This window comes from Megalobrama amblycephala, linkage group LG1, assembly GCF_018812025.1.
Source record: "Megalobrama amblycephala isolate DHTTF-2021 linkage group LG1, ASM1881202v1, whole genome shotgun sequence".
Classification (NCBI taxonomy): Eukaryota; Metazoa; Chordata; class Actinopteri; order Cypriniformes; family Xenocyprididae; genus Megalobrama; species Megalobrama amblycephala.
The window spans coordinates 28,662,166-28,685,939 of NC_063044.1; the positions used below are offsets into that span (position 1 = coordinate 28,662,166).

At 35.5% G+C, this 23,774-nt stretch overlaps 1 protein-coding gene and 1 long non-coding RNA gene across 3 annotated transcripts in view; both read left to right on the top strand.

The window, feature by feature from the left end:
- prkar1b (protein kinase, cAMP-dependent, regulatory, type I, beta) overlaps positions 1–18,791 on the top strand; it is an 81,785-nt gene extending 62,994 nt beyond the window's left edge. For both annotated transcript variants that reach the window (XM_048188023.1, XM_048188015.1), the window contains exons 9-11: positions 3,081–3,202; positions 15,623–15,704; positions 17,628–18,791. In XM_048188023.1, the coding sequence (XP_048043980.1) occupies positions 3,081–3,202; positions 15,623–15,704; positions 17,628–17,800 (377 nt within the window). In that variant the 3' untranslated portion in view covers positions 17,801–18,791. The remainder of the gene's footprint in view (positions 1–3,080; positions 3,203–15,622; positions 15,705–17,627) is intronic.
- Positions 18,792–22,331: 3,540 nt separating this feature from the next.
- Positions 22,332–23,774, top strand: LOC125249673. The gene is made up of 3 exons (XR_007180602.1): positions 22,332–22,557; positions 22,679–22,806; positions 23,186–23,774. It is a non-coding gene; the product is annotated as an uncharacterized LOC125249673 (long non-coding RNA).

Sequence of the window (23,774 nt, forward strand, 5' to 3'; positions counted from 1 at the left end):
AACTGTAATTTTGACCTTCAACCGTTTGGTGCCCATTGAAGTCCACTATAAGGAGAAAAATCCTGGAATGTTTTCATCAAAAACCTTAATTTCTTTTTGACTGAAGAAAGAAAGACATGAACATCTTGGATGACATGGGGGTGAGTAAATTATCAGGAAAATTTAATTTGAACATGAACTAATCCTTTAAGAACACCCTAGGAACCACATACAATGTGCTAACAACTATTCAGAATGAGGGATAGGAGATACTGAACTAAGTATCTATTCAATTGATTTTAATGCATTTTTTATTTGACAATTAAACATTCTGATCCACTAGTTTGAGAGCGTTAAGATAGAGATGTTTTAATAACTTATCTGATTTAAACATCCATAGCAAAAATGCTGTTAAAGTGTGGCCGCTTAAGCGAAATAAGGTCTATTAGCAGAAATGGTCTATTGTATGTTGTCAATAGTATATGAAGCACAGCTCACTTTCAAACCAAGCAGATTTCTGTTGGTCAACACAGTGAGTCATGTGACCAACTTATACCCCCGATCCAAAATCTGTGTGGTTAAATATTTTGCCCTCATTGAGTTCCCGATTGCGTGGATTCCTATTGAAATGACTGTGCCAAGGTGTCAGTTTCAATAAATTGATTAAAAAATCATGTATCAATTTTCTTTTGTGTCCCCATGTGACATTTTCATATAGTACATGTTTTAGTAAAACTATATGTATGCAACATATATTGCTGTTTATGGAAATACTGATGCATATAAATAAACATTTCGTAATAAAATATTTTATATAAATGTATTTTATATATATATATATATACACACATACATACATACATTATTTATATATATATATATATATATATATATATATATATATATATAATATTATTATTATTATTATTATTATTATAAAAAAAATATATTGAAATATTCTGTCTTGTTTTCATTAAACGGATAATGGTATGGAAAGCATACCTTGATTATTCATATGAAAATGAGTTTTAATGTATGGTTCCTCTGATTTAAAGTCCCTCCCTCCCTTCAAAATATTAATATATTTATGGAATATCACCAAAAGCCTACCTTTTCTAGTGCTTATTGGAAAGACTCAGATATGTATTTTTCTTATGCTATGTTTCAATATCCTAAGGTGCTAATATAGATGCACACATACACACTTTTTTTCTTAGTCGAAGCATGCGGTGTTGATTTTTCCCTCACTGACGGCTCATGTTACGACTAAAGCAGGTGGACGTCTGCCCGGGCGTGAGGATGTCTTAGCCAGCCTGATAAAGTGACCATTAGTCTGGGGCATGCAGACAGGCTGGCCCCAACACACAAACACACACCTAAGCCACACACACATTGTCTCCTTTTAACTATTTAAAAGTTTAAACTATTATGAGGTCTGATTTGAGAATGATAGTCTGCTACTGTTTTGCATTGGGATGATGGGAAATGAAGAATGACAGAGGGAGCAAACAGCAAAGGGCAGAGGCGTTCGTTATTATTTGCAGCTGAAGGATGGGGCGGCGCTGCAGAAGTCTTGAGGGTTTTAGTGTGGTCGTGTTCGTGTGTGGTACGCCAGTGTGATGGATACTGGAAAAGGTGGGAAGAGTTTCTGGAATGTGGTGGGTATTGAATGATGGCTTTGGCGGTTTCTTTTCTCACGGCCATGGCTTCAATAGTCCATGAGCAACAGAAGCTCTTCTAGGTCGAGATCCAGTCCTCATTCTGCAGGAAGTTCGTGATAAGCCTTGGTGTCTTTCTGATTAGTCAGTTTATTTATAAAAGCATTAGTCTCAGCCTCTGATGACACACCCACTTCTCGATCACGGACCACCGGATGCTCATTGCACACAAAAAATAGCAAAGCTTTCTCAAAATTGCCTCTAAAAATATCACTCTAGGCTGTTTGTTTCTTTTGGATGGATGGAAATTCAACTTCTGTGCCTTTTGCTTCAAATCATTGCTGCTTTGTTGCACCATGACGTTATCGTAGTATCATTCATTCAGATTTTTACATCTAGCGGTGTAACGATTCACTTTGTTTTGTTCAATTACAGATACTGCTGATGTATATGCATCAATTTTTAAACAGATTTTTGAAAGGTCAGTTTAAATGCTTAAAATCGAATGAATCATGATTTGGTAATGTACCTCTTTTGCATCTTGATTTTAAATAACTAATTCGTAAAATGCGCATAACGGTGTGGAGCAGAGCTTGCATTTTCAAGTTGGGCTTCCATAGGAATAAACTAAAAACTCTTGCTTTGCTCCATGCCAGTGGATACGCATTATTATGAATGCCGAGTGTATTTTGCTTTCACTTTTCAAATTCAGGGCAATTCGGGGGCAGCTATTGCTTGAATGGTGGGTTCATTATTATTCTTCATAGAAAAACTAATAACTAACCCTTTGCAGGTTCCCTATTTTCATTGGGTTTCAATCCAAAATATTGCCAAATAGACACTTTTACATTTCGCTCTGAAACCAAATCTTTTGTCATCGTCTTGTCAGTCAGCTCCTCACTCTCATTATAAATGAAATCTGACTCCTGCTGTTGATCTGTGCTGCGACTCTCATTCGGCTCGCACAGCATTGAGCAATTGAGTTTACTTTAAAGTTGCTTGGTGCAATAAACAATCTTAAGTAGCTTGTCTTTTTTTTTTTTTTTACCTAAGACCAAGGGCGTAGATTTGGTTTCAACTTTGGGGGGGTTGAACGTTGGTATGGTTGTATTGTATTGGGGGGGTTGTAACTGATGGCTTTGAATATTGGGGGATTACCCCCCCCCACAAACTACGCCCCTGCCTAAGACACATTACAAGAAGCATTTACATAATCCTATGAATGAACTTTAAAAAAAAAAGTACAGAGTCGAATCATTAATCGAATCGAATTTGCAAAAACCTGTAAATCGTAATTTGAATCGATTCGCTGTCTACCCAAAGATTCACTAATAACTCACTAAAAACACTAATGAATACCTTTTCAGGTCCCTTTAAATCCAAATGAAAATCTGATTGAAAGTTTCTTCGTCTTCCTTAACATCAAATTTTTGTGTCTTGCAGAATCCCTTGATAAGTGGGAGAGGTTGACCGTGGCCGATGCTCTGGAGCCTGTGCAGTTTGAAGATGGCGAGAAGATCGTAGTGCAGGGAGAACCAGGAGATGATTTCTTCATTATAACAGAGGTGTGTGTGCAAGTGACTGTCTGCATGTTTGTTCACTACAGCTAGTGAAGAACAATCCTACTTTTTTGGTAAACACAATAACAGTCATGTAAGTACCTGTTCCTGCATGCTGACCAGAGGAGAATGGCTCTCTTTGGTTCCTCTGAAAGGTTGCTTCGGGAGTTTTGGCCTGGCACTTTCAAAAGGAGCTTACGCACTAGACTAATTCAATATTTTAACTTTTACTGCAATGCAATCCAGCGTAGGCGTCTGTTGACCGAAGAGAGTTTCAGACCATCCTGTTGGATTCCCAGTACTTTTGGAAATCTAATTTGTGGTATTCTCGCTTGATTTCATACTAATTTTTTCCACACCCTCGAAACAGATCAAACTGCTCTTTCTCTTGTGTGCAAGCACCCTGGAGTTGTTTTCAGTCGTCATTGTTAAAAGCATGGGAATGTATTGAATGAGGAACAGTATATCGCAATTCCTTTTCTAAGGTAGTTGGCGATACCCAGCCCTACTATATATTGGTTGTGTGTGTGCAAATACATTTAGTCCTCTCTGTCCTTGCTTGCGTTAGCTGATACTCTTGCTTTGTGCTGTCAACACCACCGAACACATTTACAGTTCTGAAACCCCTCGTGGTGCTGATTCAGCATTCTTCTCATTCTCTGCCAGATCTTTGAACAATATTTTGATTAACTCCACATTTATGAAGATGTTGTGAAGTCTGGAGGGGGCTCATTTACCGTCTGTGTCTGTTCTCATATTTTCAGCGCCTCTTTTTTCATTCTCATTCTCTCCTCCATGAAGGTTGCAGTACTAATATAATCAGGCTGTTGAATGAAGTAGTGCTCTAACCCTTCATTTTTCCCATCCTGTGCTCCCATGATGCTGTGCTCTCCACGCATCCACCTGAGTTCACCATTTTTGGGTGAACTAACCTTTTAACACTGACTATTAAACTTTTTCTGCACTGTTTGTGCTACAGACATGAATGTTGTGGAGATATATGGATTTACTGTATGATCTGTGCCTGGCAGACAAAAATCCCATTTTAATTGATTTTGGGCTGGCCTGCTTATGATTTTGATGAAACATTCCTCATGTTGAGGTGCCAAACGTCACACAGATGAAACTTTGCATTACTTTCTGTTAGATTTATTCTACATTTGAGAATGATGTTGCTCAGGTAATGTCACAAGTATGTGCGTTCGGAAAAGACTTTTGTAAGAATTCTTCCTTTGGGAAATGTTATAAATCTGAGATTGATGAGCCATATAAAGTACACACATGTGTAGCTGAAAAGGTTAGTTCTTCATTGCTGAACAATGGAAGGAGGTGTGCGCCAGTATTGAGTCTGTGTGAGTGCGACTGACTGAGAGTGAAGGAAACCTGCTGCTGTGTCCAGATGTGTGTGTGGCTTCAGACAGCCAGACAGACAGAAGCACTTACAAATCTAGTTTCCAAGGTCAAAGCTGAATTTTCAGCATTATTACTCCAGTCTTCAGTGTCACATAATCCTTCAGAATCAGTCTGATATGCCGACCTGACGCTTAATGAACATTTCTTATTATTACCAATGTTGAAAACAGATGTGCTGATTAATATTTTTGTGGAAATCGTGATGAATTTTATCAGGATTCTTTAATGAATAGAAAGTTCACACGAACAGCATTTATTTGAAATAGAAATCTTTTGTAATATTATAAATGTCTTTATTGTCACTTTTGATCAGTTTATTGTGACATTTTGAGTTCCATTTTGGTTGCACAGTTTTATCGTCCTCTGTTTTATTCACTCTGCACAATTCTGTTCTGTTCAGTTCTATTCTATATTATTCTATTCCATTCTAATCTATTATGTGTTCTGTTTCGATCTAATCAACACTCTAAACAAATTTACACAGTAAAATACCGTTTTCCATTGAACTAGTAATATACCGTACATATGTAACCTATAGGCTACTTTTTCAAATACTACAAATATTACCCAGAATGCATTGTTTTTACAGTATATTACTTCTGTATATTACAATGTCCTCTTGGTTATATTATTTGTTGTTTTCCAGAAAGTAGCCTATAGGCCTGTTTTCTTAAAACAACTAATATTACCCAGAATGCATTGTTTTATGGTATATTACTGTTTCAGTGGAAAACTGTATTTTACTGTCTAAATTCGTTTCATTATTTTACAGTTATTTCTAGAGTGTATTGTATGTTATATTCTGTCTGCTCTGTTCTATTCCACTCTATTCTGTGTTCTATTTTGTTCTAATCTTGCATGTGTTTTATTCTGTATACTGTGTTCTGTCCCACTCTATTCTGCATTCTATTATGTTCTAGTCTATTGTATGTGTTCTATTCTGTCTACTCTGTTCTATTCCACTCTATTGTGTTCTGTTTTGTTCTAATCTATTGTACACAGCAAAATCACCAGAGTTAAATCAACTCTGTTCGGAGTACATACGGTCCCTCTCTAAATAGTGTTAAAGCAACACTGAAGCAGAGTTAAAGTTAATGAGATAATTAAGCGATTAATTAAGTGATGAATGAGCACTAATGATGATAGCACAAATGACCTGCTGTTAACAAGCAGAATCACTGAAGAAAAGATAATCCTCCTCTGCTGAGATCTTGAGAGATATAATGTCTTATCTTCAGTTGATTTAATCTAAGAATGTGGCTGTTGTAGTTCTTGTGTTTCTCTTTTCGTCAGTGATTCTGCTTGTTAACAGCAGGTGTTCATCACTAACGCTCAATCATCACTTAATTATCTCACTAACTTTAACTCTGGTTAAGTGTTACTTTAACACTATTTAGAGAGGGACCATATGTACTCCGAACAGAGTTGATTTAACTCTGGTGATTTTGCTGTGTATGTTTTATTCTGTTTCCACTTTATTATGTGTTCTATTCTGTTTACTCTGTTCTATTCTGCTCTATTGTGTGTTCTATTCTGTTCTAATGTATTGTATTTGTTCTGTTCTATTTACTCTGTTCTATTCCGCTCTGTCCTATTGAAATCTATTCTTTTATATTATCTATGTTCTGTTCTGTTCTGTTCTATTCTCTATAATCAGTTCTATTCTGTTGTGTTTTTTCAGATCTATTCTGTATTGCTCTCATTTGTGTTTGTTTTCTGTTCTGTTCTTTAGTTTTAGATTTAGATTAGTTTGTCATTCCAGCCATATACAGGTATACAGTGGAACGAAATGTCGTTTCACTAGGTATACAGTGTAGTTTACAAAAATACATCATAAGGACACACAATAATACAATTACTTCACTGTAAATAATATACTTAGAAGTTAAACACAAACAAAGAAAAATTAAGTCTATCCTACACTCTATTTATTCTACTCTTTGTTCAGAGCTAATCTATTCTATTTTCAGTTCAATTTCTTTTTTTGCTTTTTTTATTTTTTTATTTTGCTCATCTTTACCCCAGTTTGCATTTCCATCATCTTCTGTTCATCTGGGTCAGAGAATAGCAGGGCAGAGAGACAGATAAAAATAAATGAAGAGGACTTTAGCATGAGACATGGGTCTGTCTCACTGCTTGTTTGTCTCTCTCTTCCTCCGTCTCTGCCTGATTCCCAGCGCGGGGTGGCCAGCGGTTCAGTGATGGAATGTAGGCTGCAGACTTTCACACAGGGTCAGGCCCAGACTCCAGACCTGAGCGAGGGAACTAGGGACGGCTTTACTGACACGGGCTTGGGAAGGAAGAGCTGTGTGGGTGTCATTGTCCAGCTCTGGTCCCATAGTTTTTACTTTTCACTTCTTGTTCGTCTTGACAGATACTGTGAATGAAACATCTTCCTTTTGTCGTATTTTTTCTTTCACCTCTTCTACTTTTTGTGGTTTGGACCTTCATTACACACACACACACACACACACACCCATGTCTAATTACACACTAAATAGGAGGATCACAGGAAACATACTGACATAAAGCCACCTTAAACTGAAATGTTTTTATTGATTTATCACATTATGGTTTGTTCTAAACCATAGTGAGCTGCCTTGCTGTCTACTTCATACACAGGCTACACCCTTCTTAGGCATCTTTAGACAGTTTTATTGATACTTTTTTGTAATGATTGCGTTATAGTCATAATTGACAATTTTCTTGTATTATCCACCATCTTGGATGGATTTTTTCTTTCTACTAGTGAGCTTGTTGCAATGCATTCTGGCATACATGCAATGCACTTAAATGCTGTGTTAATCTGCATTTAAGTGCATAGTAGGTATTCTGTGTAATCTATGAGCATTTAAGGCTAAAGCCAATAACAGAGTTAACACAATTTCAGTCCACTGAGGACTTGCTATTAAAACTGCCTCACAAATTCTTTATTTTACATTCTGGCAATTTACACAAAATTTAAGAGAAATGTTAAGAAAAAAGCTCTGCGCTTTGTCTCTGACATGTTACTTTGGCCCTGTGGTTGGGACAGTGTTGTTTTCGTATCATTGAAACACTATTATAGTTTGTTTTTATTCTTAGATTTTCTGTTTTCATTTTGGTTAAAATTTAAGTAATTTTGTTTTGTCAAAAAACATATATGTCTACTAGGGGTGAAACGGTACATGTATCCATCATGAATCATCACGATGCGGACGTCACGGTTCGGTGCATGCAGTCACACTACAAATACAGTCAATAACACTCCAATCCAGAAGGGGGCGCGCACGACAATGCAACGCTGTTTGTTAACCACCACGACAGGAAAAAAGCGCAGAAGAAGAACAGATGATCTATATGGACATGTTTACGTGTAATCTCTCAACCAGTGTTTCAACCGCAGAAAGACATCAATAAAACAGCTTGAGAATAATATATCATGTAGCATTACATTTACCTCAGACAAGTCATTTAGTGTGCACAGCATGTTAGTTTACTGGAGAAATTAAATCTAGAGTGGAGCATTTCACTGAATATATGCACTATATTAGCTTACATATTCATTATATTTGCTTTACCTTTTAGTAATGTATAAATAATTTTGTCAAGAAAACATTAATTTTATCATGAACACCAACCGTGACTTCAGTACTAAGGTACGTACCGAATTTCACGTTTGTGTACTGTTACACCCGTAATGTCTACATATATTGTTTTAATTTTTATTTCAGTTTTAGTTTGTTATTTTAGAAACATCAAGTTATGAAATTAAAATGAAAATGAGAAATGTTGCCTTGGCAGCTAGTTGAAATAAATAAGTTTGTTTTTGATATTTTATTTGAGGTAACGTTTATTTTATTTCAAGTAATGAAATTGTTTTTTTGTTTTTGTTTTTTATGGTTGTAGGTTTATTTAACTCTAATAACCCTGATTTGAGATGCATTTGTTGTTTGTTAGATCAAGTCACAGAGCAGCTATGATTTGATGCGTCACACATTAATTGATTTCACAATGTATAACGTTCCATCATCTTAATTTGGGCCGTGCTAAATGTGATGATTCGTGGTGTGGTTTATTACCCATACAGCTGTTGTCAGACTGTCTTAATCGTGTGAGAGCAGAAGGCCAGTTAGAGATCTCTGTGCCATACGTCTGCTGGATTGTTTGCATTTGGGTGTTTGTGTTTGTATTTTCTCTTAATCAGTTTTTTTGTGTTAAATAGGTTTTCCCACAGATGTTGAAACAATTTGTTGCCCATTGTGAGACATTTAATTTGATAGTAATGCAAAACCAACAGCTCCAGGGTATCCCCATGATGTCATACCTCCGGAGAGCACGTCCCCAGCCAAGATCCTGCACATACCAAAACGCTGATCCACTCAGAGTCACTCCGAAACATTCAAAGCTTAAAACTTTAGCTAAAGAGCTTTTTTAAAGAAAAAAGAAATGAAAAAAGTGGAATCTGTCATTATGTACCACATAATTATAGGCACATGCAATTCGGTATGAGATGAAAGCCATCTCTGGCATATTAAAAATGCAATGTTCTGACTTGTTTCCACATTTTCTCACAGGGTTAGCTCTTTTGAGTTATTCATAAATATATTAAATAAGAGCTGGTCAAAGGACTGTACAGCTGTGCTGAGAATTTTGTGGATCTTTCATGAGGTTTTTTTTATTATTTTGTTGTTGTTTTTTTACAGCATGTAACTGAGCGCTACAGAAGGTCCATAATTAATGAAACCCATATATATCAAGCCCCAGACTAGCTACTAGTTTTTCTGTATAAATATGACATGCCCTTATTTTACCATTTTGACCAGAGTGATTAGAAAGTTTAAAAAACATAATTTATTTGAAAATATTCTTTTTTGTAACAATGTAAAAAAATCTTTACTAAGGAAGCTTGTTTTCACCACAGAATAAAACAATTTAAAAGATAATTGCGACTTTTTATCTCAAAATTCAGATTTTTTTTCTCGCAATTGCAAGATATAAACTAGCAACTGTGAGTTATAAAGTCAGAATTGCGAGAAAAACAGAATTGTGAGATGTAAACTCACAATTGCTAGAAATAAAGTCAGAATTGCTGAATATAAACTTGTGAGAAATAAAGTCAGAATTGCTGAATATAAACTTGTGAGAAATAAAGTCAGAATTGCGAGGAAAAACAATCAAAATTGTGAGATATAAACTCAACTGTGAGTTATAAAGTCAGAATTGTGGGATATAAACCCACAATTGCAAAAAAGTCAGAATTGCGAGAAAAACAGTCAGAATTGTGAGATATAAACTAGCAGCTGCAAGTTATAAAGTCAGAATTATGAGATATAAACTCGCAACTGTGAGTTATAAAGTCAGAATTATAAGATATAAACTCGCAAATGTGAGTTATAAAGTCAGAATTGCAGGATATAAACTCGCAATTGCGAGAAAGTCAGAATTGCGAGAAAACAGTCAGAATTGTGAGATATAAACCCGCAACTGTGAGTTATAAAGTCAGAATTGCGGGATATAGACTCGCAATTGCAAGAAAGTCAGAATTGCGAGAAAAACTGTCAGAATTGTGATATATAAACTAGCAGCTACAAGTTATAAAGTCAGAATTATAAGATATAAACCCGCAACTGTGAGTTATAAAGTCAGAATTGCGGGATATAAACTCGCAATTGCGAGAAAGTCAGAATTGTGAGAAAAACTGTCAGAACTGTGAGATATAAACTAGCAGCTACAAGTTATAAAGTCAGAATTATAAGATATAAACCCGCAACTGTGAGTTATAAAGTCAGAATTGCGGGATATAAACTCGCAATTGCAAGAAAGTCAGAATTGCGAGAAAAACTGTCAGAATTGTGATATATAAACTCACAATTGCGAGAAATAAAGTAAGAATTGAGATATAAACTAGCAGCTACAAGTTATAAAGTCAGAATTATGAGATATAAACTCACAACTGTGAGTTATAAAGTCAGAATTGCGGGATATAAACTCGCAATTACGAGAAAGTCAGAATTGCGAGAAAAACTGTCAGAATTGTGATATATAAACTCACAATTGCGAGAAATAAAGTAAGAATTGCGGGATATAAACTCGCAATTGCAAGAATGTCAGAATTGCGATAAAAACAGTCAGAATTGCAAGATATAAACTTGAAATTGTGAGAAAGTCAGAATTGCGCGAAAAGCAGTCAGAATTGTGAGATATAAATTTGCAACTGTGAGTTATAAAGTCAGAATTGCGGGATATAAACTCACAATTGCAAGAAAGTCAGAATTGCGAGAAAAACAGTCAGAATTGTGAGATATAAACTTGAAATTGCGAGAAAGTCAGAATTGCGAGAAAACAGTCAGAATTGTGAGATATAAACTAGCAGCTACAAGTGCGGGTATAAAGTCAGATTCTTTAGCTAACTAGTCTCTGAGATCTACCTTGCACTTCTGGAGTTATAAAGTCAGAAAAGGGTTATGGTTTCACACATAATTCTTAATTATTTTGATATGTCTTTTCTTTTCCACCTGTTTTTGTCTGACCCCGCTGACCCAATGCAACTGTGAGTTATAAAGTCAGAATTATTTAATAATTTTTGCAGGATATCTCTTTTTTGGCTCAAACTCGCAATTACATTTTTCATTTCCAGAGAAAAACGATTAAAAACAATATTAATAGTAGTTATTAAGATTGATGTGGATTGGAATTGGTAAAATGTGCAGAATTGCGAGAAAAAATTGTGAGAAAGTCTGCGAGAAAAACTGTCAGAATTGTGAGATATAAACTCGCAATTGCGAGAAATAAAGTAAGAATTGAGATATAAACTAGCAGCTGCAAGTTATAAAGTCAGAATTATGAGATATAAACTCATGTGTATATAAAATGTTTATTTATAATTGAAATTTTTCGATTCTTCATCTGCTATTTTAGATAATTTTTTTACTCTGAGCTTGTCACAGTGCATTCTGGTATTACCTTTTACATAAATTATGCTAATCAATAATTTGTAACATAAGATAAAAAGTGTTTATGTGGTTTGTGTGATAGAACGTGAGAAAATAAAAGGTTAAAACAGTTCTTCCTATTTTATCCCATGAAATGGTACAAAAATATGCATACCTAAATATGCACACATCAATGCAGGAGAAGTAGAGGAGAAAGTGCGTTAGTATTTATGCATCAAGGCAAATTAGATGGTATGCTATTCCTAAAAGAGACTGAGAGGTGGAGAGCCACCCGCCCAGACGCCAGCACCAGACTTTACTGAACGTGAGTAAACAGCAAGTCAACAACATTGGTATCTCAGTTAACCCAAACTCTTAGATGTCCAATTGAGCTTGATGCCTTCAGGTAAAAAAGGTAGCCTGTATGCATGAGTTATCTGAGCTATGTTTGACTGAACAGGAATGTTTGTACTCTAGATGTTGAATAAGATATTGGCAGCGTGTCTGATTATTCATATTGGCAGCGAGGCAGTTCCACAGCTGTGAAGCTGTGTAACATAATGCCTTTCCATCAGCAGATGTTCGAACAGCACTTTAAAGAGGCATGCATCCTATGATTGAAGGAGACATGGAAGGCAATAGGGCATTTGGAGATCTTTCAGGTAGTCTTATAGGTAATATCACAGAGCTTTGTAAGTTAGCAGTAAAATTGCATAGTCTATACCAGATTTTTACTTTCTGAACACTTATATTTTCTTAATAATGTGTGACTATTGCTTAACCATGCAAAGTTAACCTCATGGGTGGTTGCCAGGAATGGTTTTAGAACTTTACCACTGTTATTTGTTTCCTGTTATAAGTGTTATAAAGTGGTTTAACACCTTATGTGGTTGCTAGAATGTTATGGGTGGTTGCTAGGGTATTGCTATGCAATTTCTAAAGTGTTCTAAGTGGTTTTAGCACCTTGTTATGTAGTTACTAGAATGTTATGGGTGGTTGCTAGGGTGTTGCTATGCAAGTTCTGAAGTGTTCTTTGTGGTTTTAGCACCTTGTTATGTAGTTACTAGAATGTTATGGATGGTTGCTAGTGTGTTGCTATGCAATTTCTAAAGTGTTCTAAGTGGTTTAACACCTTGTTATGTGGTTGCTAGAATGCCATGGGTGGTTGCTAGGGTGTTGCTGTGCAATATCTAAAGTGTTAGTGGTTTTAGCACTTTGTTATGTAGTTACTAGAATGTTATGGGTGGTTGCTAGGGTATTGCTATGGAATTTTTAAAGTGTTCTTAGTGGTTTTAGCACCTTGTTATGTATTTACTAGAATGCTATGGGTGGTTGCTAGGGTGTTGCTATTTAATTTCTAAAGTGTTCTTAGTGGTTTTAGCACCTTGTTATGCAGTTACTAGAATGTTATGGGTGGTTGCTAGGGTGTTGCTATGCAATTTCTAAAGTGTTCTGAGTGGTTTAACACCTTGTTATGTGGTTGCTAGAATGTTGTGGATGGTCGCTTGGGTGTTGCTATGCAATTTATAAAGTGTTCTAAGTGGTTTTAGCACCTTGTTATGTGGCTGCTAAAATGTTATAGGTAGTTGCTAGTATGTTGCTATTCTATTTCTAAGGTGTCCCAAGTGGTTTCTAGGGCGTTGTTGTGCTTCTAAAGTTCTAAAGTGTTTTAAGTGATTTTAACACCTTGTTATGTGGTTGCTAGGTGGTTTCTATGCAGTCGCTGTAGTGTTCTATGTGGTTTTAGCACCCTGCTGTCTTTGCTAGAGAGTTATGGGTAGTTGCTTGAGAGTTGCGAATGCAGTTTCTTAGGGTTTTAGCACCTTTTTCTGTTTGTTGTTGCTAGCGTTTTGCTAGGCTGTTGTTATGCAATGTCTAAGATGTTCTAAGCTTCAAAAGTCAAATATAAACACCTTTTAACACCTAAATAAATCTTTAGTTGTAGAAAACATTACAAAATAACCTTTTAGTCTTGTTGATGCATAATTGTGTCTTGTCAGTGTAGCAGTGGAAGTTAACACAGTGTTTACAACAATGCAAGTAATAACTCCAATACACAACTTTGATGGACACTATCCTTGACCCTTGATTTTCATACTTGACCTGTGATTTTCAAGCCTTCTACCAGGATGTTAAGGTCAATGGGGTCAACTGTGTGTTGAAAGCTCCAAAGAGATCCAGTAGTGCAGTGATATGTTATTGACTACTTCGACAAGTGCTGTTTCAGTCTTTAGCAACAGTGGATTAGAACTGGTTCAAATCATATGTCAGTGTCCACTAACAGTTTGAGTGAAGACAACACCTCTATTGAGAACAAACAGGTCAGGTCTGGCATCACTCACATACCTCACTGTATGTGTTCTCAATTTATAAGCATTACATGGATTTCCACTTATATAGGGATGACATCCAATCAAAATTTGCAAGTTTGTTCATTTATTTATTTATTTTTTTTTAGATGTTTATGGAATAGTTTTAATAGCTAGTGCTGCTATCTAAGATATGGTTGTAACTGGACTGTTGTTTGAAACCGACATACAGCAGTTTTGGTAAAACTACTTTCCCCCACATATGTGATGTCATTTAATCATAAATCTCATTAAAGGGATAGTTCATCCAAAAATGAAAATTATTCCATGATTTACTCACCCTCAAGCCATCCTAGGTGTATATGACTATAATCTTTCAGACGAACACAATTGGAGATATATTTAAAAAAATATCCTGGCTCCTCCAAGGTTTATAATGGTACCCCAAATTCTGAAGACAGAAAAAATGCATCCATCCATAAAAAAATGAATCCATACGAATCCAGGATGTTAATAAAGGCCTTCTGAAGCAAATCGATGCATTTGTGTAAGACAAGTATCCTTATTTAAAACTTTATAAAGTAAAATAACGAGTTTCCGGCGCATTCGACGTACGTCCAAAAAGCGTCAACTTCCGTGACGTTCTACAAAATATTTTTAAATATATCTCTGATTGTGTTCATCTGAAAGAAGATAGTCATATACACCTAGGATGGCTTGAGGGTGAGTAAATCATGGAATTTGGGTGAACTTTCCCTTTAATTATGTTTAAAAAGTAAATCTAAATTACGAATAGGGTACAGATTGTTGCCGTTGACATGCAAAGCCCTAAGTGACCCAGCAAAAGAGTCTGTAGATGACCTTCTAACCTGCTTCCAACCCCCACATTTGCTCACAAGATACTAGTTTACTTGCAGTCTGGAGAGTAATCAAAGAGGTGATGAGGTATTGTAGTTAAAATTCAAATCAAGAAACATTTTTAAAAATGTGTTTAGTTTTATTTGATTCAACTGTAATAACTGAACGATTCAATAATAATACTAATAATTGTAATATATCTTATATTTACATATATATATATATATATATATATATATAAATATGTCAGTGATAATAAAATAATTGTTAATTATTACAATTATTATTAAAATTATTTACTCCTTTTATATTACAGTTTTTCAGTTTTAGTTTAATTTTTTTATTTAACATTTACATCACTTACATTATTCTAATTGTTTTACATGCTTTTTTGCATTTTTACATGCTTTATTTTGTACTGATTAACTGCCGTTAGTCTTTTCAACTTCTATAAAGTGACTATGAATAGAGAGAAGTCCTGTCCTGTCAGCCTTCCTCCATTTACTGTTGTATTGTGGGTAGTGTTTGTCCTTGATGTGACAAATGTGACATGTGTGTCTCCTTGTTTATCCTTCTAAATGAGTTTTTGCATTGCGGTGTGGGGCGCTGCTTGCAGTGGAACTCTATGATTGTCAAGAAATCTCAACACTGACAGGCCCAGGTGTGCGTGTATGTGTCAGTCTATGACGTACTTGTGTGTGTGTGTGTGTGTGTGTGTGTGTGTGTGTGTGTGTGTGTGTGTGTGTGTGTGTGTTTTGTGAGCCCCTGAAGCAGCATGCAGGGTTGTCTAAATCCTGTACACCTGCAGGCATATAAAGCACTAATCCTTTTGACATGTCTCAAACTCTGCGACACCGTGAGCTAGGCTTTTCTCTCTCCCTGTGCTCCTCTTTTCCTCTGCATTAAACCTGCATCTCTCTTTCTCTTCCCAGGGTACAGCATCTGTTCTGCAGCGCAGGTCTGATAATGAGGAATACGTTGAAGTGGGCCGCCTGGGTCCGTCTGACTACTTCGGTGAGTGTTGTAGGGATCGCAGAGCCTGCCGTGTTGTGCCAGAGTCTTGTAAATAACAGAACAGAAGTGCCTGAGCCAGACAGGAAGAGTAGCTTTCCTAACAGGTGGCAGTTCGTCATGTGCAGGGCTTGCAGAATGTAGATCTGTGTGCTTGTTTACTGTCAGTGCGGTTTGAACTGCTGCACCACAGGCATACTGATCTTTAAATGATCACACTACATAGTGAATATAGTAATATTTACACTATATAGAGAGCTACTGCTCTTTGTTTTATAACTGTTTAGTTAAAAGCGTTGTGTTTATGTAATCGGCACACAGCAAAGGGATTTTAACAGATGACTGCTTAAAGATGAGCTGCACCACTGTCACCAAACAAAATGGAAAAAATAGTGATTGTTTAAAACAGGTTTTCTGAACAACCCCCCCATCTGCCATTGGTTGGCCAATAGTCCCGCCCCAAACTCATGACATTGGTTGAGTCAGTGTTACAGTGTCGGGCTGCTCAAACCTACAAATGGCTTAGTTATTTATTGGTATTTGAATTTTAAGGAGGAATAAGATACAGCATTTTAAGTATTTGATGTTCTGAACTATATAACTATTATTATTTATTATTTCATGAATTATTTATTTATTGAATTTATTTTGCAAAATATAACATGTAAAACAACTGAAATCAGCCATCCACATACCAAATTTATTAGTTTTTTAACTGGAAAGTGTTGTACATTTTTTTTTTTTTTTTTTTTTCAAACATTTAGTAAAATAATGTATAATTGTATCACAATTTTAAATTTTCCTTTTAAAGTGGTCATAATCTACACATTTCATACACATATCTACTTATGGGGCGTTCACACCAGACGCGACTTGCGTGAATAAATCACGTTATTCCTGCGTAGTTGGTCACTTGAACATTTTAGAGTTCACTCGAAACGCTCTTTACTCAATTAGAGCTATATATATATATATATATATATATATATATATATATATAAAAAACGCTCTTTACTCAATTAGAGCTATATATATATATATATATATATAGCTCAAATTGAGTAAAGAGCATTTTTTACAAATTACCAGATTGTCCAACCTTCTCACTCACTTTCTTTCAAGCAAGATCCCTTTTCTTCCTGTTTCTATAAAAGTACAAAGATGTATCATACAGCGATGATGATTTTGTTCTGCGTTGTTTTTTCGTATTTCTGCCTCCGCTCGCTACATCGTACTCACTACTAGAGCAAGCTCCTGATTGGTTAACGCAAAGCGAATTTTTGGCAAAGTTCAGATTTTTCAACTTGGCGAATCGCGCGCATCAAACGCCCGAAATGCTAAATTCATGCCGTGTCATTCACGTGATTCACGTCATTCGCGCCGCAGGATGTCTATTCATGTCTTTGCATTGACTTATTGATGCATTGATGTAAATCTCTCACGCTTAACACTTCATTCGCGTCTGGTGTGAATGTTATTGCACAAACAGTCATTATTTAGCTTTTTATAACCGTTTCCACTCTCTTTCTCTCTCTCTCTGATCATTAGAATTAAACTGACTGTTTTTGGTACCGCCCCTTTAAGACTTTTATATGTAAATAAACTTTGGTTGCGATCGGCTGTGAACCTCAGTGTAGTGGCATAGTTCACACATTCATTCATTAGGAAGTGTCAGGTTGCTAAGTACTGAATTGGTGTTGATGATTATGTAAATGAAAGCGGTACCAAAACAGACCCCTGAGGAACACCAGACCTAATGCCGTAATGCATTTCTGAATTATACTGGTATTTTGAGTTTTGAGTGTCAGAGTATGTAAAAACAAAATTATTTCAGAGGAAAGAAAGAGTGATAAAAATCAAAATTGATATGTCAGCTTTAAATCAAGTCATTACGCTAAACTGTGTGTGTTTGTTTTATTTGTGCAGGTGAGATAGCCCTGCTGTTGAACAGACCGCGTGCAGCCACAGTCGTGGCCAGGGGTCCGCTCAAGTGTGTGAAGCTGGACCGGCCACGTTTTGAGCGTGTCCTGGGACCCTGCTCTGAGATCCTCAAGAGGAACATTCAGAGATATAACAGCTTCATTTCTCTCACAGTCTAACCCGGCCATCTGACACGTCTAGAGGTTACAGACCTCCGTCAGGTTACTCTGGTGCCTGGTTGCATAAAATAATGTGTGTGGTACTTCATCAGTTTTGCTTAAATCATTAGCTTAACTATAGTTAAGTTGCTCTGAATGTGGCAACTAATAAAAAAACTACTTCTTTTATGCAGCCAAGCATTGTTTTTACTTTTTTTGTGTGTGTGTTTTTTTGCAAGAAGCACAAGTTCTCCACCTTTCTGCTTTTTTCCTTTATGTGATTTTCTTTTTCTTATGTGCACTTTGAATTGACCTATGCTATCACAAAGCTTTATTTCAGCAGATTAGGAGAGGAAATGAGGTGCCCATACAGACTGATATGAAACATCTTCATGTGGCATGTGTAAATGTCCTACAATATATGATGCATGCAGACCAGAGATGCATTTTGTACACTTGCCGTTCAGCACTGAAGAGGAAAGTAATATTACAGATGGCACAAGTATATGAATAAGTTTACATAGACGAAAGAGCTTTTGCCTTTTAGCTGTGTGTTTAGTGTGCCGTGTTTAACCCCGCATGGGTCGTTTTGCTTTCTTGTTTGAGAGCTCTGACCCTTTGATGCGAAATCTGTTTATTGAAAAGCGTTATTTGCTGTTCTATAGTGTTTTTTTTTTTTTCTTGGCTGTTTCATCCACCCTTCGTTCTCTGAGTTGTGCTTCTGCAGCTGGATTTAATGGGAAGGGGTTTGTTACATTTTAAGACACGAGTTTTAATATAGAACAGCTATAAAAGGGGTTTTCATGGGACTCTCGCTCAAGTCTTAATGTGTTGTAAGAGTTGAATCTGTATGCTGTTGCTTTCTTTTTCTTTTTTTCTTCAAAATGCAATTGTATTACACAATAATACACATCTACACACATGCTCTTACATCCTGAGGCCATGACATGTTTGGGTGAATCTCACGAAACCTGTCAAGAACATGTCCAGGTCGTATTTCACCCCCCCCCCCCCCTCTAAAAAAAACAACAACAGAAAAACAGTATATATATGTACAGTCAAACCAAAATGTATTCAGACACCTTGAACATTTCATTCATTATTATAGTTTAAAAAAAAGATAATAAAATATGACAAGATCTCAGAGTTAAACTGTGTCAGAAAAAATAATCTTAATTATGTCAGATAACACTTGAGCAAAACTTGATCAGGTCAAAGTGTCTGAATAATTTTTGGTTCCAAATGTTGATCAGTTTTACTGGTAGTTCACTGTATGAAGAAGTTTTGGGTATAATATGTCACAGTTTACTTTATTTTGCTATCCTCACTTACCTAAATGAACTATAGTGTCCTGCACCCACTAGTAAAAATATATAAAAAATGTCTGAATAATTTTTGGTTTGACTGCACATATATATATATATATATATATATATATAAAAAAAGATACACACACACATACACACAGATATATTTATATATCATATAGGCTTCAAATATATGATGCCTATTTTAGGCTGATTTCTAAAAAAAAAAAAAACAATATTTTTACTGTAAAACAGTAAATTAAAAATACAAAATTGAGAATAATCGTAATTAATATCAATACATTTGTGAGAAAAAAATGGGATTTGTTCATGGTACAGTATTGAGAATATGGGGAGAAATATACGCAATTTTCATGAAAATAAGCTAAACAAAACAAAATTGTCAGAAAGTTGGTCTTAAAAATAGATTTAAAATTTATGAAAAAATATAATTCATTTTTTGGGGTGAAGTTTGATATGTTTGTGTGTGATTCAACAGTTTACTATGAATTACTAATGCTGGTCAAAAATTAATTGATGTTCAAAAATTGATCAAAAATGGAAAATTGGTTCTCAAAACCTGCCTACAACAGCATTTTGGCCATCATGTGTGTGTTTAAAACATTTACTGTGTAAGTAAATGTTAACTATATTAACTGTATAATTCAACTGATGCTCAAAAATGCTTTAGGTTTAGAGACAGCCATTGTTTGTTTGTTGTAACTTAAAGAAAAGGTGTTTTTTTTTTTTCTTGTTTTTTTTTTCAGTATAGTTTATTTAGATGAACGAGTTGGAGTTTATTTGAGTGAATTTGGAAGGAGCGATTGTGCATGCTTTGTTTCTCGGTTTTTACAAAATAAAATTCACACCAACTTTTACACACATTCTGTGACTCTAATCTTCAGGCCAATAAAGAAAAGCTTCTGAACACCATTAAATGTCTCGTCGCTGTTTAATGCATCTGTTTGTCTCTTGGAATCCTCCTTTGATCTTTTCTAGATCACCTTATCATTCTTCCTGTCGGTTTGACTCTCGTTCACCCCGGATCTCTCTCTCTGTCTCTTTTACTCCCACTGCCAGTCAGATGTCAGCTTGTGTTGTCAGAGGAAGGGGAGGCCAGCGAGATTAAATAGAGCTTTTGGCTTTGACACATTCCATCTGATCTTAACTACACTAAATCAACTGGGGAATGTACTCAAGCCTGCCACTCAACCGCTTTAAATACACACACAAAACATTATAGAAGCTTTATTCGGAATCTTTAACCTTTATTTTAGGCTTTTTTTTTTCTTTTCTTTTCTTTTTTTTACTAATTTAAGTTTTTTGTTTGTTTCAGAGGAATTAATTTTATATTAAGGTCATTTTTATTTTACTAATCAATTGTTTTGCACTTTTAAGGGCATTTGTTTTCTATTTTATTATTTTTATATTATATTTTTACAAATTAATCTGTTTATTTTTGCATGCTTTAAGGGATTCATTTTCTGTTTTTTCTAATAGTTTTTTTTTTCTAATAATCTAATCTAGATTTTTATTTTTGCATGATGTACAGTGCACAGCATAAATGAGTACACCCCCTCTGAAACTTCTGAAAGTCAGGAATTACTCAATTACTTATAAGACATGTTAGGATTCTTTAGAGATATAATGTTCCAGCAAGTCTGCTTAATCAATTACCAAAGAAGCAGGTCAAAATTATTCAGGAAAATAAGATTTTGTTATCAAGGTGATAAAATGTTGTGTAGCAAAAATGAGTACACCCTCCTAAAAGTTACTAAATAAAACGAAATAAAAAATTTCTGGTGTAAGTTTAAGGCAATGTTTGAACAACAGGTAAGTATGTTGAACCAAAACATTTAAAGAGAAGTAATTTCTTGACAATTAAAAGTGTTATATAGCCCACCGAATCATTCTCAGACTTAATGCTGACAACAATGGAAGCACTTGAGAGAGAACTGCCAGGAGACTTATTTCTTAGCACAAAAGAGGACAGTGGTACAAGAGGATTACCAAATATTTGTTTTAAGTGTGAAAATATAGCAAAAGGAACACAGAAATTCAAAAACAATGGACTTGTGACAAGGCCCCTGAAATAATCAGGCCTTCATTTTAAGCTTTCATTTAGTGATGAGGGATTTTTCTGCTAGACAAAGAGCAGGAGAAATACCAAGCAAGTGTCTCAGAGCCAGCAAAAGCTATGAAAAGAGTGACTGTTTATCTCACAGAGTAAGATACAGCCTTCAGAAGTGGCATGCATGGTTGTTGTCCACTTTGGAACTACCGTACACACTGTAGTCAAAGCACAATAAAGTCAGTTAGCCATTTCCAAAGCCCATATTTACAAAATATAGATTCTGGGAATCAATACTCTGGCCTCATGAGACCACATCAATCATTTTGGATCTAACAGCATCCCAAATGTTATGGTGTTGCTAGAGGAGGAGTACAGTGAGAAGTGCCTGGTTCCCACAGTAAAGTTCAGTGGTAGTAAAGCTCTTATATAGGGATGTATGAGTGCCGGAGGTGTGACGGAGTTGTGCTTTATCAATGCTGTCATGAATTCACACACCACTGTGTAATTTAATACACAAACTTGAAACAGAAGATGTTACCCTTTCCTCATTCCCTGCATTGGTGGGCATTTTTTCAACATGACAATGAGGATGAAAAACCTTCTGTGGACATGTATTGCACTCAGTCTTAACACTCTTGAGCGCCTGTGGGGGATTCTGTAGAGACGAGTTGAGCAACACTCCCCATTAAAGATCAGGGCATTTGAGGAGCTCATCATCCACGAGTTAAACAGGACAGATGTGACAATTTGTCATGAACTTGTATACTCTGTGCCAAGTTAAATTATGGAGGGCATACTAAGTGCTAGAATATTATACATTTGTACATTTGTGGTGTACTCATTTCTGCAATCCTTCATTTAAACAAAATTGGCTAATTTACTTATTTTATGGCTATTAATGACATATATTCCTCAGTTTTTATTATGTATATGTTTAATACATTTCATCTTTCCATGAATTGTATTAGTGATCATAAAGAAAATACATCTTTTGTATTTGTTCAGAGGGGGTGTACTCATTTATGCTGTGCACTGTATTTATTAACTGTTTTTAATAATTATGCTTTTTAATTTAACTTATACAGTGGAATATTTTTTTGCATATTTTAAGGGTTAATTTTTTATTTTACCAACTTTAGTTTTGAATTTTGCCTGATGAGTCTTTTTAAATGTAACTTTACTAAAAGCCTTTGTAAATGCTTTGCATGATTTAAACGTTGCCTGTAATGTTTTTTCATCGCTATCTAATATTCTCTTATTTTCTTGTGTTTTTTACAGTCAATTTATTTGGAACAGATTTGCAACTGGAGTCTCAGTAGATTTCATTACCACCGACCCAGCCTTTACCGCCCCACCCCGTCATGAATCATTTAACAGATTTGCCCCCAACCATTACTGTGAGAACACTTTGATATTCAAGCTAAAGTGTATCAGTTTATGTGCCAACTTGTCATCTTTGTGGCCTGAGCTAATCCCATGTCTAACCTTAGTATCGCTGCATGAATATCCACGTTACAGTTTAATCCTGACCTGCTCAGGTCGTGGGCTGTGATGTGTGCTGCCGGCTCTAATGAGAAGACAAGAATGAAAGGATCAGAGTCGAAGGAAAGGAGGTGCAGAGGTCAATCAGGAGAGCACCAGATCAGGTCAGGAGATCAAAATCTGTCTGAATAATGGAATTCCTCAAAGATTCAAAGGAGTTAATGGAACAGGAAATAAAGCCACGATCTGATTACAGTTCAAACATTGTTCCGCCTTTTGGAGTTTTTATAAAATGTAGCTGGAACTTTAAGCATCAACTTCATGTGCACTATAATTACAGACTGAGATTCTAGACTAGTAATACGATCCTGTGAAGTATGTAGTCCAAAATTCCACAAAATATATATATATTTTTTTAGCTAAAGTGAACTAAATTATTTTCACATGCTGCAAATTATTATTAAAGAGATGATACACAGCCAAATTCCCACAGGGCATTAGACACTTAGAGGATTCACTTTTATTTCCTGTTTGGTGATGTAGTGTCCATTCAAAATTCACCTGTCCATGTAAAGAAGATAAACAGCCCAACCACAGTTCAGTCCCAGAGGAACACTGCAAGCAATTGTCCTAATGAGGTATTCATGTTTAACCCTTGTGAAAAAATATTTCCTTTGGCATACAGTACTATGCAGTTTTTGCAGTGTGTATTGTGCACAGTATGCATGACCTACTAAATTTGGCTAAATGTGCAGTATATAACCAGGACGCAATGCACTACTATATCCCACATTTTTGATTGGAATGATAATACCTTCCACAGTCACTTGTTGAATTATTTTGAAATGTTTAAAGTTGCATAATACTATTATTTGCTGCGTACTGATTATCATTTCTAATTAGTAGTATGCTGTCGCATGACCTCTTTAGGTTGTATGGTTAATGCAGCAAGTGGCATTCAGTTTGCATAAATAAAAACAGCTATTTTGAATCCAATTTGTATTAGCGTAAAATGTCATTGAAAATTGGCATTCTAGAAAATTGGCATTCTTTGCACAACATACAGTATATACTGCAAAGTCAGAGTAAGGGCCTATTCACACAGAATGCGTTGTTGCAGTTAAAGACACGA